Source organism: Gossypium raimondii, chromosome 5 (genome assembly GCF_025698545.1).
Source record: "Gossypium raimondii isolate GPD5lz chromosome 5, ASM2569854v1, whole genome shotgun sequence".
In the NCBI taxonomy this organism is placed as follows: Eukaryota; Viridiplantae; Streptophyta; class Magnoliopsida; order Malvales; family Malvaceae; genus Gossypium; species Gossypium raimondii.
The window spans coordinates 2,937,886-2,952,197 of record NC_068569.1 but is presented as its reverse complement, the minus strand read 5'-3'; the positions used below and the strand labels follow the sequence as shown (position 1 = coordinate 2,952,197).

Genomic DNA, 14,312 nt, shown 5'->3' with positions numbered 1-14,312 from the left:
TAAGAGAAGAAAAAATCAATGCTCTAAAAGAATACAAGTACAAAATAAATTAAGCAAAAATATAAAAATAAGGAATCACAGACGGCATTATCAAATCTTTCAAAACATAGCAAAAGTCCACACCATGTGTTCATACAGAAGCTTCAATCCTTGGCTCGAACGAGAAAGCCGACATGAACTCCATGGCTTCACCATTCAGACAACATTTGGGAACTTCAACCCATTCATTAGTCACAATATCACACCTAAAATAACTGCAAAGCTCAGCAGAGCTTAAGCAGATGAATATCTGGTTGCCAGCCCCAAGACAGTTTATGTCAACTTTCTTGCCATAAAACTCGTGTGACATCGAAGGAGGCATGCCTGCAATCTGATTCCAAGTCTTGGTTTTCTCATCAAATCTCCACACTCTAATGCTTGCACTTTCGAAGAACTCTGATAACATGACGACCAACATCTCGCCTTTACACTCCACTACGTCGATGGAGTACTCTAAAAAGACGGGCAACAGTCTGGGATATTCGGAGAAATGCTTCTGGGTCAGATTGCAAGCCACAACTGTTCCGGAGGAGCTAAGGAAATAAACAATCTCCTCACCATCTTTATGAGTAATAACTGATGAAAACTGCTTGGAGGGGCTTCTCTGCATGTTAGTTGCCACTACGTTTCCAGCTTTGCTAAGGAAGTACACGGCATCATCGTCATCGTTCGAATCAAAATCGAATCCCGTGCAGTCATCGGTTTTTCTCCTTAGCATAATCTCTTCTTCCCAGCAATCAGCACTAGAGTTATAAACTTTGTATGAAAGCTTCGGAAGATCACCCGAGACTAAGAATAGTTTGTAGGAGCCATGATAATTGGAATATGCATTCATTGCTATAGCATGAAGGGAACGATGGTGAGAATCCGGATTCACCGGAGGGAGTTCACGACATGATCCTGTTACGGGATTGCAAACGAAGTAATCGCCGGACATATTGCGGAAACACACGAGTCCGCCAGCTGCTGCAACCGGAATGGAGTTGCAGTTACAGTTCTGCGAGAGGAGAGGCGGATGACTGAGTTTCTTCCAACTTCTCTCAACAGAGTCGAAGACTACGGATTGATTAAGATTGGGATCCACCATGAAAAACCAAGGTTCCCGTGACGGAATCCTCGAACAAGCTAGCTTAAAACTTTCAGAAGCTGCAACTGATTTCCATCTCTTGCACACCAAATTGAAGCGAAAGAACGTCGAGGTTGGTAACCATGAAAGGACCCTTTCAAGGAGGTCGTCACTGAGTTCATCCAAGGTGAAGTTCAACACATCGTTGCCTTCTTGTGGCAACTTTCTCTTCCTAGATGGCCTTGAAATGCAGCCATTAGCCTTCTCCATTGGTAGATTATTTCAGAAAATTACCTGCAATGATAAAAGTGAGGATAGCGACACTATTAATAAAAGGCCATTATAAATCATCGTTTAACCATTAAACAGATGAACCAAAAAACCCAAATTCTTTGTCAAATATATCTCCCATCGTAGGGTATATATGAAACAAGGCAAATAAGGCTTGAATATATCACATCAATTAAAGATTAGGAAAAATTTGACAACCTAACTAACATAAGCATCAAAGGTCCACACATGACTTGAAAGCACTAAGAGGCTCTCCTTTTCCTAAGCTCTTCACTCACCAAAAAGTCTCTTGGGGAAAATAAATAGGGTAAAGAAGAGCAAAGAATAGTACTACTATTAAAGAAATGACAACATCATAACAACTTGGTTAGAAGTTATGACAAAAGGGCCATAGAAATTTCCTTTATTTTTCCCGAAAGGGGTCCAATTCGAACACGAAATAGCTCCACTCAATTTCACTTCAATGAATGCATAGAGTAAATTCTTCAAACAAAGTTACTAAAAGAGCAACAATCATGGGAAGCCACAAATTAAAGAGGAAACCTCAAGATAGTATAAAAGAGGTAAGTTTTGTGTTAAATACCATTTATTTGCATTTTGCAGGAGACTATTTTAATTTTTCAACTATATATATATATATAAAAAACCCATTTAGCTTGATAAAAAAAGAAGCAGAAATGAGCTTGACATAGAAGAAGATGAGAAGATAAAGGGAGGGACAAATGTACCTGGTGATATGAAGCTGAAAGGGAAGCGTAGAGTGAAGCTTAGTGGGGGCTATGGGGGGATAATACAAAGGGACAAAGTTGAAATGGAGACAGTCCAAAAACAAAACAAAAGGGAAAGCAATAGCAAAGAGAGGGAAAGTAAATGGGCTTTAGGGGAAGGAAGAAGGGAGGTAGTAAACTTCTTTTTTGCAAGCGTTGACAATAGAAGGGCATAAGAGCGAGAGAGAACAAAACCAAAGATTTATACTCATACGAAAACAAAAGTGAAGGTGAAGCCTCTCTAAGAGTCACAGGCTCACATTACTCCCACACACACACACGAGTGGAGAGAGAAGAAAAGAGGAAAAAAAAGCAGCTAAAGCAAAACAAAATCTACTGAGTTGACTCTTTAACTCTACAACTCTACAAGGAAGGGTAGTCTACAAGACAGGGTCAGTATAGGGTAACAGAGACACAGAGAGAGAGAGAGAGAGAGAGAGAGAGAGAGGTGTGTGCATTGGATTCTGGGTCGGGCCGTCCCGTGAACAAAAACAAAGTTTCAAAGCTCAAGAATTTTGTTTGTTGTATTTGCACTTTAATCAAAAAAAGAAAGTGAAAACACACGTAACCCTGGTTGAGTAAAAGAAAAGAAGAAACAAAAAAGAATGGCATTTCTATGTCAAAGGAGTGAGACCGTGAAGGGTTGAGGCTTGTCTGAAGAGACTCTGTTCGGTTGCTGACCTTTATAATATATAATAATATTAATAATAATATATACACCATAAAGCAAAAGCAACCGAAAGAAAGAGATAAACAGTGTTTTTTTCTGGTTGGGTATAATTTGCTTTATTTTGTTTGCCTTCCTCGTTGAGGAATCTTTTCATCTCTTTTCCTTTTTTTTTCTTTCATTTGGCTTTGGCCGCAGTCAGATTAGTATATGTTGTTTATTAAAAGTCAAAATGCCCAAGAAGCAAGAGCCGGTTCCTACAAACCTCACCCCAAAAATAAAAAACAGTTAAACCATTAATCTAAACTCTAAAGACAAAAGAAAAAGCCGTTAATTACGATCTCTTTTCTCTGCTGAGTTTTCAGAATCAAAACAGAAAGACTCGGATCTCGATGCACCGCAGTTCTTAACCCATACCAAGTTTTTATGGATTGAGCCCATTTTCCTAGACACAAGAGCCCAGGCCTGGTTAATATCCACTGAATCCATTCCTTTTCTTCTGGAAAGTCCAAGGATGGGAAAAGAAAATAGAGGCAAGTCCAAAAAGAAAAGGGACTGGCAGATTTGATTTTGATTTATTGATACCTGATGGTGTTTAATGTACGTCTCTTCTTCCACTTTTGCCAAAGCCCAAAGCTTCAATCATTTCAAAGGCTACAACCTTTGACGGTGATGATTGCCCGATATTTTCAGCTCTTGGCAACCAGTGAGACAATCTCACTGGACTGGTGGTGTGCCAAACAGCAGAACTGACTGGTGCATTGCAGTGAAAAAAAAAGTACCTTTAACTTCAACGCACTAGAGCCAAAAGCTATGCCAAAGAAAGCTTAAAGAAGTGGCTAAAGCACCACCTCCTTGTTTATTCTGCCAAGGGAGGAGGAATTGACATCGAAGTAGGCACGCGAACTGAAGAGGAGGCGGTGGTGATGGGGATAATAGCGGTGGAAGTGACAGTTAGACTGAAGGAGGGAAGTTTTTGGATGGCGGTAGTATGAAAAAGATTGTTTTGTCAATGTCCCAAAGTTTGACAGGTGGTTAAGTGTGCTCACATGTAGCGAACCAAATCCGGATGCGAAAAACATTATTTTGATTCATTCAGGTAGATATGTAAACGGGGAGGCGTTATGGGGCTACATGAAGAGCGGCAACCAAAAGTCGCCTCTTGCACGAGGGTTGTTACGTCTTTACTGAGCTACCCATAAAACCACTTTTAGGCTCATCCCTTGGGCTTGGTAAGTCCCTCCTTTTTCATTAATAGACCTCGGTAATGTCTGTTTATGTTGCAAAAGACGAGTAATTTACGTCTCTAGTGTGTTAGAAGAGATAAAAACCTGCCACTTAATACATCTTTTCTTTTTCTTCATTTTTTTTTTCAATTAAATTTTTGCCCACGATGCGTATAAATGATGGCCTAGTTCATATGCTTCTATAATCTAAGCTCTATAGATGCATATGATGCTAATTGCAAATCAATGCAACGTCAAATGTTCTATCAAGATCGCACAAATCATCAGTCTTCACTTACGAAAATAACAGATAGAAACAACCAAGGTGAAGATACATACATAGCAGATCCTAGATAGCTTAGTTTGTTAATTGGCAGAAAGAATATAGACATGGTGCCTAGGTTTAAAAGACATCACAACGGCCCCCTAGAGGCAATAGGAGAACAAGAGAATTGATTCTACATTTAGACAACACTCTCATGGCAAACAATAGCAAACCTACCATGAGACCTACTTTAAGTTGTACACTTGCAAACAACATCAACTCCACCGACAGATCAAAGTCATTATCCTAGTTCAGTTTGCATTTCACAATAATAACACAGCTAGTTTAGTTTTTATCAAATATATATAGGGATTCGTATATGCTTAACTTATGCAACATGAGCTGGAGCTTTTGGATGGAATTCTTCTTGAGCAACAGGTGATTTACCAAAGCAACCCGATTCTGATGAAGTTGCAGCACTGAGGTTAGCTTTGGTGTCATCAAATGATTTTGGTGTTGATGGATTAGGATATGGATTCCTGTTCACCAGCCTGCAAAAGGAAACAAGCAAATGGTAACACTTACCACCTCGACTATATTCCCCAATCCCTATGCTTGACACAAATTCTAAATAGCTAATATTATATTATAACCGTTATTTTTTTATATATATATATATAAAGGGAGAAGGAAAAGGAAGATGTACGACTATCATATAATAATGTTGTCCACTTAGTGAATAGTTGATAGTTTTCATCTAAAGTAAATCACAACAATAACTAACAATACTTGTATTGATATAACATCATCTTATTGTATATATTAAGTGTCTATCATGAATGCTTAGAAACATAAACCTAAACATGAAAAAGGAAGACTTTATTCTGCTTGATAGAAGAAAGAAAGAAACAAGGAGGCTGGTAGTTCAGTGTGGAAGAGGTACCTGTCCCGCCGCTTCTCAAAAAATCGCTGAAGGGAGTGTCTCCTTGCAATTGGTAGTTCTGATCCAATAGATATTTACAGAAGCATCAAGCTATATTAGCTAACATGAGTTGAAATGATTAATCATAAAAATATTTACATTTTAAATTCATCCGTCTTCCAGATAAATTAGTTGAGAGTCACTGACCTTTCAGTTTGCAGAAAGGGGTCCTGTTAGTAGGATACACCTGTGCCTGTGGTGAAGCCAGAGCAGTTGCAGTAGCAGTACTTTGAAGCGAAGGAGACCTCGTAAGAACAGGTGAGGTGGTGGCACAATCAGTTGCAACTTTCTTCATGTCAACAGAGTTAGCAGCACCAGTTGCAGCAATAAGCATAATCTCCCGCACCTGACAGACATGAATCGATGTTGAATTTTGTAATAAGACCTCATTCTGCTAGAACTTAGTAAGTAAAAAGGCCAACCTTTTCCACAGGAATTGCATCAAACACACAAACGTGTCCATCATAGAAGATGGTTAGTTGAGATGGAGCAGGGCTAGTGGAATTCAGTCCAGATGCAGGAGTTGCCACGGAACTTATTCACAAACGAAAGAAAAAGCGTTGATAACATTATAGAAGCCTGTCATAGGAACATAACATACAAGTGGTACATGCACATCCAAAAAGAAGTTGTTCTCCTTATATCTATGACTTTATACAAACTAATACCGTTCTCTGATGTTAGTTATATGGTTAGATACATCGTCATGCCGTAACAACCATAGATTGATTGCTCTCTTTTTTCCTCTTTTCTTTTTAAGTTTGTCCCGCTATAAATATTGTAGAATACAAGAAGAATAGAACATCTTCAAGTGCTATGGAAAAAGTTATATACCAAAGGAAAACATAACTAGAACTAGAAGCCCTCAAAAGAACTATGAGATTTAGAATTCAACAAAATGGTTAGATACATCGTCATGCGGTAACAACAACCATAAATTGATTGCTCTTTTTTTTTTCCTCGTTTCCTTTTAAGTTTGTCCCGCTATAAATATTGTAGAATACAAGAAGAATAGAACATCTTCAAGTGCTATGGAAAAAGCTATATACCAAGGGAAAACATAACTAGAACTAGAAGCCCTCAAAAGAACTATGAGATTTAGAATTCAACCAAATCCTAACAATTACCTAGAATCTAATATCTAAAGCTTGCTGTACCTCTACCCATTCCTTTTATTTTAAAATAAAAATAAAAAGACGGTAATTAGGAAATAAAGAAATTATTGAAATTTACAAGTGCTGCAATTTCAACTGAAACTTGTTAATCTGCACTTTTACAAGGATTGACTATATGAAAGAATCGAAAAAAGCGTGGGTTACCTTCCAACCATCATCTCAATTAACAGTAGTAGTACTATGTTTTCAAAATATGCAAAGCCGTGGGTCACCTTCCAGCCATTTAATATCTCAACAAAAACTAATAGTACTACTACTATATTCTAGAATTATGCAGTGTCGATAAAATAGCCCAGCAGGAAAAAAGAATAAATCATAGCCGCATAATTTATCCTCAACAAATTAGATTAGGGTAATTAATTAAGCATTTAATTTTCACATGATTAAGATAAATTAACCAACTCAAAGTGAAAACTTTCTATTTTCGAATCCAAAATGCCACAATAACCGGACTGCAGTCTAATAATATACCCATATCCAGAAATAAATTTTCTCTTCCTTCCCCAGGAAAGAAAATAAATAACCCTTACCAGTTCTGGAAATTTTTCTTGGAAAGAAAATCAGGGGCTTCAACGGATCCCAGATTTCCAACACCATTATCCCCGACAACATCGCCATTACTTTGTTTAGCGACGACGTTTGGCTTAACGTCCTCGTATGAACCAGCTTCCCCTTCCATGGAAAACCTTATTTTTGCCTTCGTTTGACCTTGGCTTTTGTTGCTGAATTTGGATCTGTTTTGCTATAGGCAGACCAAAATGTGATTAAAAACTGCAAAAAAGAATGTGAAAGTGAAAAGTTAACCGATCCAAGGGTGATGGTTGTGTTTATTGTTTGTAGTAACACGTGTCAATCATATAAGAAACCAAATTTTTGATGGATTGATATTAAAATTGTCAAGGAAAATTGCGTGGTTTTCAAAGGTTGAGTGGAGTGGGGACCAGGCTACGAGGTGCAAAAGCAAAGCGACATATGCAATGTCGTGTCATTTTGTCAGGTCACTCACTTGTCTGTTTGATTTATAAGCTGAATATTTTATTCTTGCTCTCTCTCTCTCTCTCTCTTTTTCCAGGAAAAATCATTTTTTATTAAACCGGAAAAATCATTAATTCGAAGACGAAAGGCCTAAAAGTCCGAAGGACATATCAACCAAACAATGGTCATCAGGCCAAGTCCAACAACAAAGCAACGGGCTCATACCCTCAGCAAGAAAATGTGCCCGTCTTAGGGTCCGTTTGTTTGGTGTAAAATGTTTTCCGGAAAACATTTTCCGAAATTTCCGGTGTTTGTTTTGTGTAAAATGAATTCCCATATGAAAACATTTTACAAACACGGGTAAAATCAAAAGCAAATTTTGGAAATTGTCTTACCGATTTCTAATCCGTAAGACATTTTCCCTCTTCTCTTCTAAGGGTCTGTTTGATTGACGGAATTGATTTTTCGAAAAATCTTTTCTAACTTTTCCAGCGTTTGATTGGAGGAAAATATTTTCCATTTGGAAAATGAACTCCAAAATAAGGGAAAATGGGTTACATTTTAGGGAAAATGTCTTACCCTTTCAATTTCCGTAAGACATTTTCCGTGCTCTCCTCTCTATCGCCTCCTTCATTCCTTCCTTCATTTTCGGTAGAAAATTACTTCTGTTTATCGATTTTCCAGTAACTTGTTTTTTTAATTATTCAATACTTATTTTTTAACACAATTACAAATAATTTATTTGATATTAGTTTTTTCAATTTATAACGATTAATATTGTAGCTTAATAATTGAGTATTATTATAAATAAATCAATGCAATATATGTAAAAATAATTTAAAATATAAAAATTTATTAATATATATTAATATATGTAAAAACAACTTTTCCGAAAAATATTTTCAAAAAATCGCCAAGCAGCAGAAAATATTTTACAGATTCAATCAAACACCAGAAAATATTTTCCAGTAAATCATTTTACAGAAAAGTAAAACATTTTCCAGAAATCATTTTACGGAAAATATTTTACTGGCAATCAAACAGACCCTAAGTAGTGGTTCTCCCTCTTCCTCCGACTCCTCATCTCCGTTCATTGGCCTCACCGCACCATCTTTGCATCGTCGTCTCTGTCGGTCGACCATCGGCCTTGCCTCTGTTGTAACACCCCCTAACCCCAAACCGTCGCCGGAACAGGGTTACGAGGTATTACCGGACATATCAAACAATTTATAAATAAATCGAAATAAATAACCAACATATTAAAATAATTCATAAATTGTTATAAATTTGTACTAATTGATTTCATTCATTTTTTTATTTTTATTTATAAAAATTTAAAAGATTTCGACTTATTTTTACATTAAACCCCCTACAAAATTTCAAACATAACCAACCTAATTTCAAGATTTCAACCAATGCATTTATATACTTAATCCTACTTGACTTATAGACATAACAACTTAAGTAAATAAAATCCAATTATCATTTCTAATTAACACATAAAACTAACTAAGCCATTTCAACTTGATACCAATGCTATAAAAATAACTTATACCATTTTTCTAATATACTCATCAAAACACATAATATCTTACTTTACAACAAAACTATATAACATGCCAAAATAACTATTATAAATCCTATGTACATGCCACTTTCTCTTAAAGGAAGAAAACATCACCAAAATCTTTATGTTGGAGTCGGGATTGTCCTGGATGCTGAACCGAGACTCTAACCTCTTTTCAACTATCAGCCTCTGTCGGTATAAACTCAGAAGCATATCGGCTGAGTCTGGAAAATTCACGTTCATAATCTACAACAGACAGGTTACCTTGTTTCAACATCAAAAACTTCTGCCTCTTATCTTCAATATACAGCTCCCCAACATATTTCTTCTAAAATTCTTTTTGAAATAAATCCCATGTCACCTGTTCTGTAGGTAGATGTCGTATTACAGATTCCCACCACAAATAAGCTTCTCCTTGCAGTAGAGAAACAGCACAGATCAAGCTCTCTCGGGGGGTACATTCTAATTGCTGCAGAACTCGTTTAGTTGATTCCATCCAATTTTCTGCAGTGGGTGGATCAATTCCCTTCAAACCCAAAAATTCAGTAGCACCGTATTTTCGTAATTCTTTGATTGGGGCCCGTCTAGTAGTAGGAGTAGATGTCGTAGCAGGTACAGTTCTCGCTACTCGTTGCAAAGCATCGGCTATAATTCTCAGTAAATGAGAGTCATCTCTGTCTCTAACATTTTCCCGTTCTATATTAGGTTGGTTACCTAATGGATTTACACTCGGTGTAGCTGATTCTGTTTCATCCAATTCTTTATCTCTGATATACATTTCTTGATCTACATCTTCCACGTGTTCATTCGACATTTTAACTATAAAACAAAACAAATAATTATATCAGCATCCAAAAATCCCGACTCAGTTTGACTCGATTGTGGCATGTACATCTAAACTCAATTCTGAGCCCGATTTAGTCCGAGAATCGACTAAATCCGATAGCTCTGATACCACTACATGTAACACCCTTTAACCCTAAATCATCGCTGGATTAGGGTTACGGAGCATTACCAGATATATCAGATAACTTATAACTAGTTCACAATTAAATAACAGATATAGCATACTTGTATCAAATATGTCATATTGGTTCCATTTCATACTTATAACCAATATAAACATCATTCTACAACCGTAATAACAAAACTTTTATACTTAACCTATACATCACCTAGGTATATGCCACATTATCAAACAAAGGTACATCACTAAAATTTCTCTGAGGTCGGGACTACTCTGGATGCTGGACCGAACATCGGATTTCTACTAACTCGCACGGAAACAACTGTGACGTGAGCATGGGAATACTCAATGGTATTACTATAATTCAAATTAATAATATTAATCGATAAATTATATACATTTAATTTATGTCTATAATTATTCATTAATTATCTCGTAAATAAAACCAACTTGATAATTAATAACAATAAGCAATATTTCAATTCTTGTATTTAATTGTATTCATACCTTATTTCACTATCTCAATTCTATTGGATTTTTCAACATCTCATTCTAGTAACTCATTCCAATTTATACAAATTCAATCACTTTATCAACTCATTCATTATCATTTCTATCTATATTCATTTTATACTTTTAATCTTTTAATAATCAAATTAAACGTTTAAACCAACATGTTTCAATAATAATAATAACTAATTTTATAAAATTTCTATCTTTCAATTCGATTCGCTCATTTTAAATCAATTTACACATATAATCTTTTAACACTCAATTTATACATTAAATCCATAAATAAATTTCAATAACTTGTATTCAATTAAATTCACATATAATTTCACTATTCAAATCATTTAATTTTCACTTCTCATTTTTCAACAAAAGCTATTTCAAATTGCTTTTCTTCATTTAGATTTTACATCATCTCTTACTACCAAAACCATTTCATGAATTATATCATTATCTATTTCTTGAACCCATGGTTCATACATTTCATTTTCTATATCTCAATTTAATTTTTCTTTTCGATTCATATTCAAGATCATTCAATAAAATTTATATTATCAAAATTATTCATTTACCCCTATTAACTTGACTCGGACTCTGACAGATACGCGGATTCCACCCAAACACACCAGAATATCCAACCAAAACACACCTAAAATAAATATAAATCCTCCATAACACACCCAATATATCATATCCTCCCAAACACACCAATAAGACATTAAATGCCTTTTCGGATAAACCGAAGCATATAATAACATAATCATCTTCTCGGCCGAGCTACAAATCTCCTTATCACATCACAAATCCTATGGCATGCCATTTGTATCCAATCTAGTCCGATAAGTTAATAGGGTATTCGAATCACATTTCAATTCAATCACTTTCTCATACTTTCAATTCCAATTTAATCACAATTTAATTCAATACATTTTTCATCTTCCAATCAGTATACCATCAAATGCTCATACATATTCATACTTCATTTAATTTCATTCAATTCACATACGATTCAATATCATTTAATTCAATATCAATATTCACCTTATTTTTATTTACTAAACATATTATTCAAAATTCAACAATTGCTATTAATAAATTCAATATCAATACGTATTTATCATTCAATTCAATCATGATACTTACTTCAATTTGCTTATCATGTATATTAATTTAAATTTTAACAATTAATAATTAAATTCGAATTATGGTAATACTAACCGTAAATTTTCTCGAGTCACTCCTTGATCACCTTCCCCTTTCCTTTCTCGGCAATGACTCTTGCACGACATTAGCTACGTAATTAAACAATTAAAAATTATTAATACACAATTTCATTAAAATATTTCCATTTATACCTAAACTTTACCTAAATTCTAATTTAATCCCTTATCAATACTAATTTTATTTTCCCAATCTAACTCCATATGCTCTCTTAATTCTTACTATGAATTCACTTTAACTCTTCATTTTCACCATAAATCCTTAATTTTGAAATTCTCTCAATTTAGTCCCTATTAATTCAAAGCCTATAATTTATTTTACAAATCAACCTTTTACTAACTTTTAACTTGAAATTTAATCAATTTAACCCTAATTCTTTCATTTATTCAACATAATCAATGTCTAGAAATATAATAACTTCAAAAATTTCAACATAAATCCAATAATACTTTATTCTAGAATACCAAAAACTAAAAATTATAAGAAAAGGACTTAATTTAACTTACCAATTAAGCTTGAAAGCTTAAAATCCCAAATTTTCTTCCTTTCCTTCCCTTTTTTTTCTTTTCTTTCCTTTCCTTCTTTCCTTCTCTGTTTCGTTTGCCTATTCTGTTTCTATTCCTCTTTTCCATCTTTTATTTCTTTTATTTAATTAGTTTAATATAATAACAATAAAATAATAATATAAAATTACTTACTTAAATAATAAGTAAATATGTAATCATTACTAATATATATGTATCTCATTTTTCCACATGTCATCCTATACACCATGCATTTGTCAACAATTTTGTTTATTTAAAAATATAGTAATATAATATAATTAATATAATTTACAATATAATAATATAATAATATACTTAAAAAAAATCTCAGATTTTTACCATGCATATGCCGCCTCATTTATGGGGCTTGGCATATTTACCTATTTAGTCCTTTTAACTTTTCTTTAATCTATAATTAAACTTTTACCCTTGTTGCAATTTAGTCCTTTTTAATCAATTAATCATCGGAACATTAAAATTTCTTAACGAAACTTTAATACTACCCTAATGACACTCCTTAAATATTTATAAAAATATTTACAACTCAGTTTATAGTATCGAGGTCTCGATACCTCGTTTTTGACCCAATTTACCTAGTAATTTCTTTTAAATCACAAAATTCACTCATTCAAAAATATTTCTAAAATCACGCTGAACTTATAATTATTAATTAATAAATTTTTCTAACGTTTTCATCAGATTTAGTGATCTCAAATCACTATTCTGACACTACTAAAAATTGGGCTGTTACATCTGTATTCTGAAGAAACCCTAAAACATTAGGGTCCACAGTCGAGAAAAATTCATCTCTGATCTCCTCAAGGTATCTGCATATTTCTCTAATGTCTCATCTCTGATCGATTACTCTTATGTTTTCCTTCCTTTTCTCTCTAATTTTTGTTTCATGTAATACAAAAATTTTTTTAAATAATAAAAAAGAAAAATCGAAGCCCTTCGTTTTTCAACTTTGTCTTACCCGATCAATTTGAGCTACAGTTTTGTGTTATGATGTGGATATTGAGTGTTGGGTTTAAATGATTGCTTGATCTTAGCTTGGACTCACACTAACTTTAGACTCATCTGTTAGTATTTTCTGGTTTGCTAGTAGTCCTTTTTTATCCATTAACTCCAAAATTCTAGTGATATGTTCTTGATTTTCCACAAAGTTAGCATATTTCTGGTTGTTAGATTCCTTAAGTGTGTCCAGTTGAATCTAGAATGGGTATTGAGTCTAGTTCCTTCTGCCATTTCTTTGTATTTCTTGTGCTTTTCCAAATTTCTATGGTGAATCTTGACTAGCTCTAAAACCAAATTTTACTTAATCAAGAATTGAGAAGAGAGGCCGAGAAGAAAAAGGAATTTGAGTCTGTTCAGTCATAATCTCTTAATACAGAAACTATACATATATAATATCTAACAATAATTCCTTGCTAATAGTTGCCTGATTTCTGATTTTGCTTGATGAGCTTGCCTGCACAATTTTGCCACAAGTATTTGACTTTGTTGAGTTGGCATTTGTTGCAAGGTTAATAGTGTGCTTCAGAAATTGTCCTTCAATGCTATGTTTATACATTAGGGATCTGCTAGTTTTTCTATGTATCGTCCTCCGTCCTAGCAATAGAATTGCTCTTCCTTCTTAGAGAGTTAAGAGAAGGTGATTTACATGTGATGAAGGACAAGATCATGCTAGTTCTATTGGAAGTGTCAATAAAAGTTTGGATATCTTCTTTGGCATTTTGTACAAGGATATGTTGGTCATTTCTTTTACTTCAATACTTTAACATTTGATCCTGCATTTTCTCATATTAAGGGATAATGATGTGGAATTTATCATGCTTATTGAAGGATTATATTTTGGACATGTTTCATTAGTTTCATATTATGTTTTATTGGGTTCAATTGTAAATTTCAGATCGAGGAAACTTTTGTCATTTTTGATTGAGTGAAATTTGAGTTTCAACTGTTGTTTCAGAGAAAATTTTCAAATTTTTTATGCCCTTTTGTTTTCCTTGGATAACTAAGAAATCACCCAAATAAATGTTCGAATAA

The 14,312-nt window shown here is 34.1% G+C and overlaps 2 protein-coding genes and 1 long non-coding RNA gene across 3 annotated transcripts; 1 reads left to right on the top strand and 2 right to left on the bottom strand.

Moving 5' to 3' along the window:
- LOC105767627 (F-box only protein 13) lies at window positions 1-3,230 on the bottom strand. Its single transcript, XM_012587200.2, has 2 exons — window positions 2,125-3,230; window positions 1-1,399 (listed from the first exon to the last, which is right to left on the bottom strand). Exon 2 carries the CDS (start codon window positions 1,373-1,375, stop codon window positions 131-133), a length of 1,245 nt encoding a protein of 414 aa, XP_012442654.1. The 5' UTR covers window positions 1,376-1,399; window positions 2,125-3,230; the 3' UTR covers window positions 1-130.
- Window positions 1,824-4,193, top strand: LOC128041404 (uncharacterized). The gene is made up of 2 exons (XR_008196422.1): window positions 1,824-1,959; window positions 3,196-4,193. It is a non-coding gene; the product is annotated as an uncharacterized LOC128041404 (long non-coding RNA).
- Window positions 4,194-4,328: 135 nt separating this feature from the next.
- LOC105767628 (protein TIFY 3B) lies at window positions 4,329-7,255 on the bottom strand. Its single transcript, XM_012587202.2, has 5 exons — window positions 7,009-7,255; window positions 5,726-5,837; window positions 5,451-5,649; window positions 5,265-5,322; window positions 4,329-4,872 (listed from the first exon to the last, which is right to left on the bottom strand). The coding sequence occupies exons 1-5, from the start codon at window positions 7,155-7,157 to the stop codon at window positions 4,710-4,712; spliced, it is 681 nt and encodes a 226-aa protein (XP_012442656.1). The 5' UTR covers window positions 7,158-7,255; the 3' UTR covers window positions 4,329-4,709.
- Window positions 7,256-14,312: the final 7,057 nt, after the last annotated feature.

Coding starts and splice junctions, on each gene's coding strand:
- LOC105767627 (XM_012587200.2), bottom strand. CDS start 1,375: ATGGAGAAGGCTAATGGCTGCATTTCAAGGCCATCTAGGAAGAGAAAG.
- LOC105767628 (XM_012587202.2), bottom strand. CDS start 7,157: ATGGAAGGGGAAGCTGGTTCATACGAGGACGTTAAGCCAAACGTCGTC. Junction 5,323..5,450: donor CCCTTTCTGCAAACTGAAAG/GTCAGTGACTCT, acceptor CTATTGGATCAG/AACTACCAATTGCAAGGAGA. Junction 4,873..5,264: donor TTTGAGAAGCGGCGGGACAG/GTACCTCTTCCA, acceptor TTCCTTTTGCAG/GCTGGTGAACAGGAATCCAT.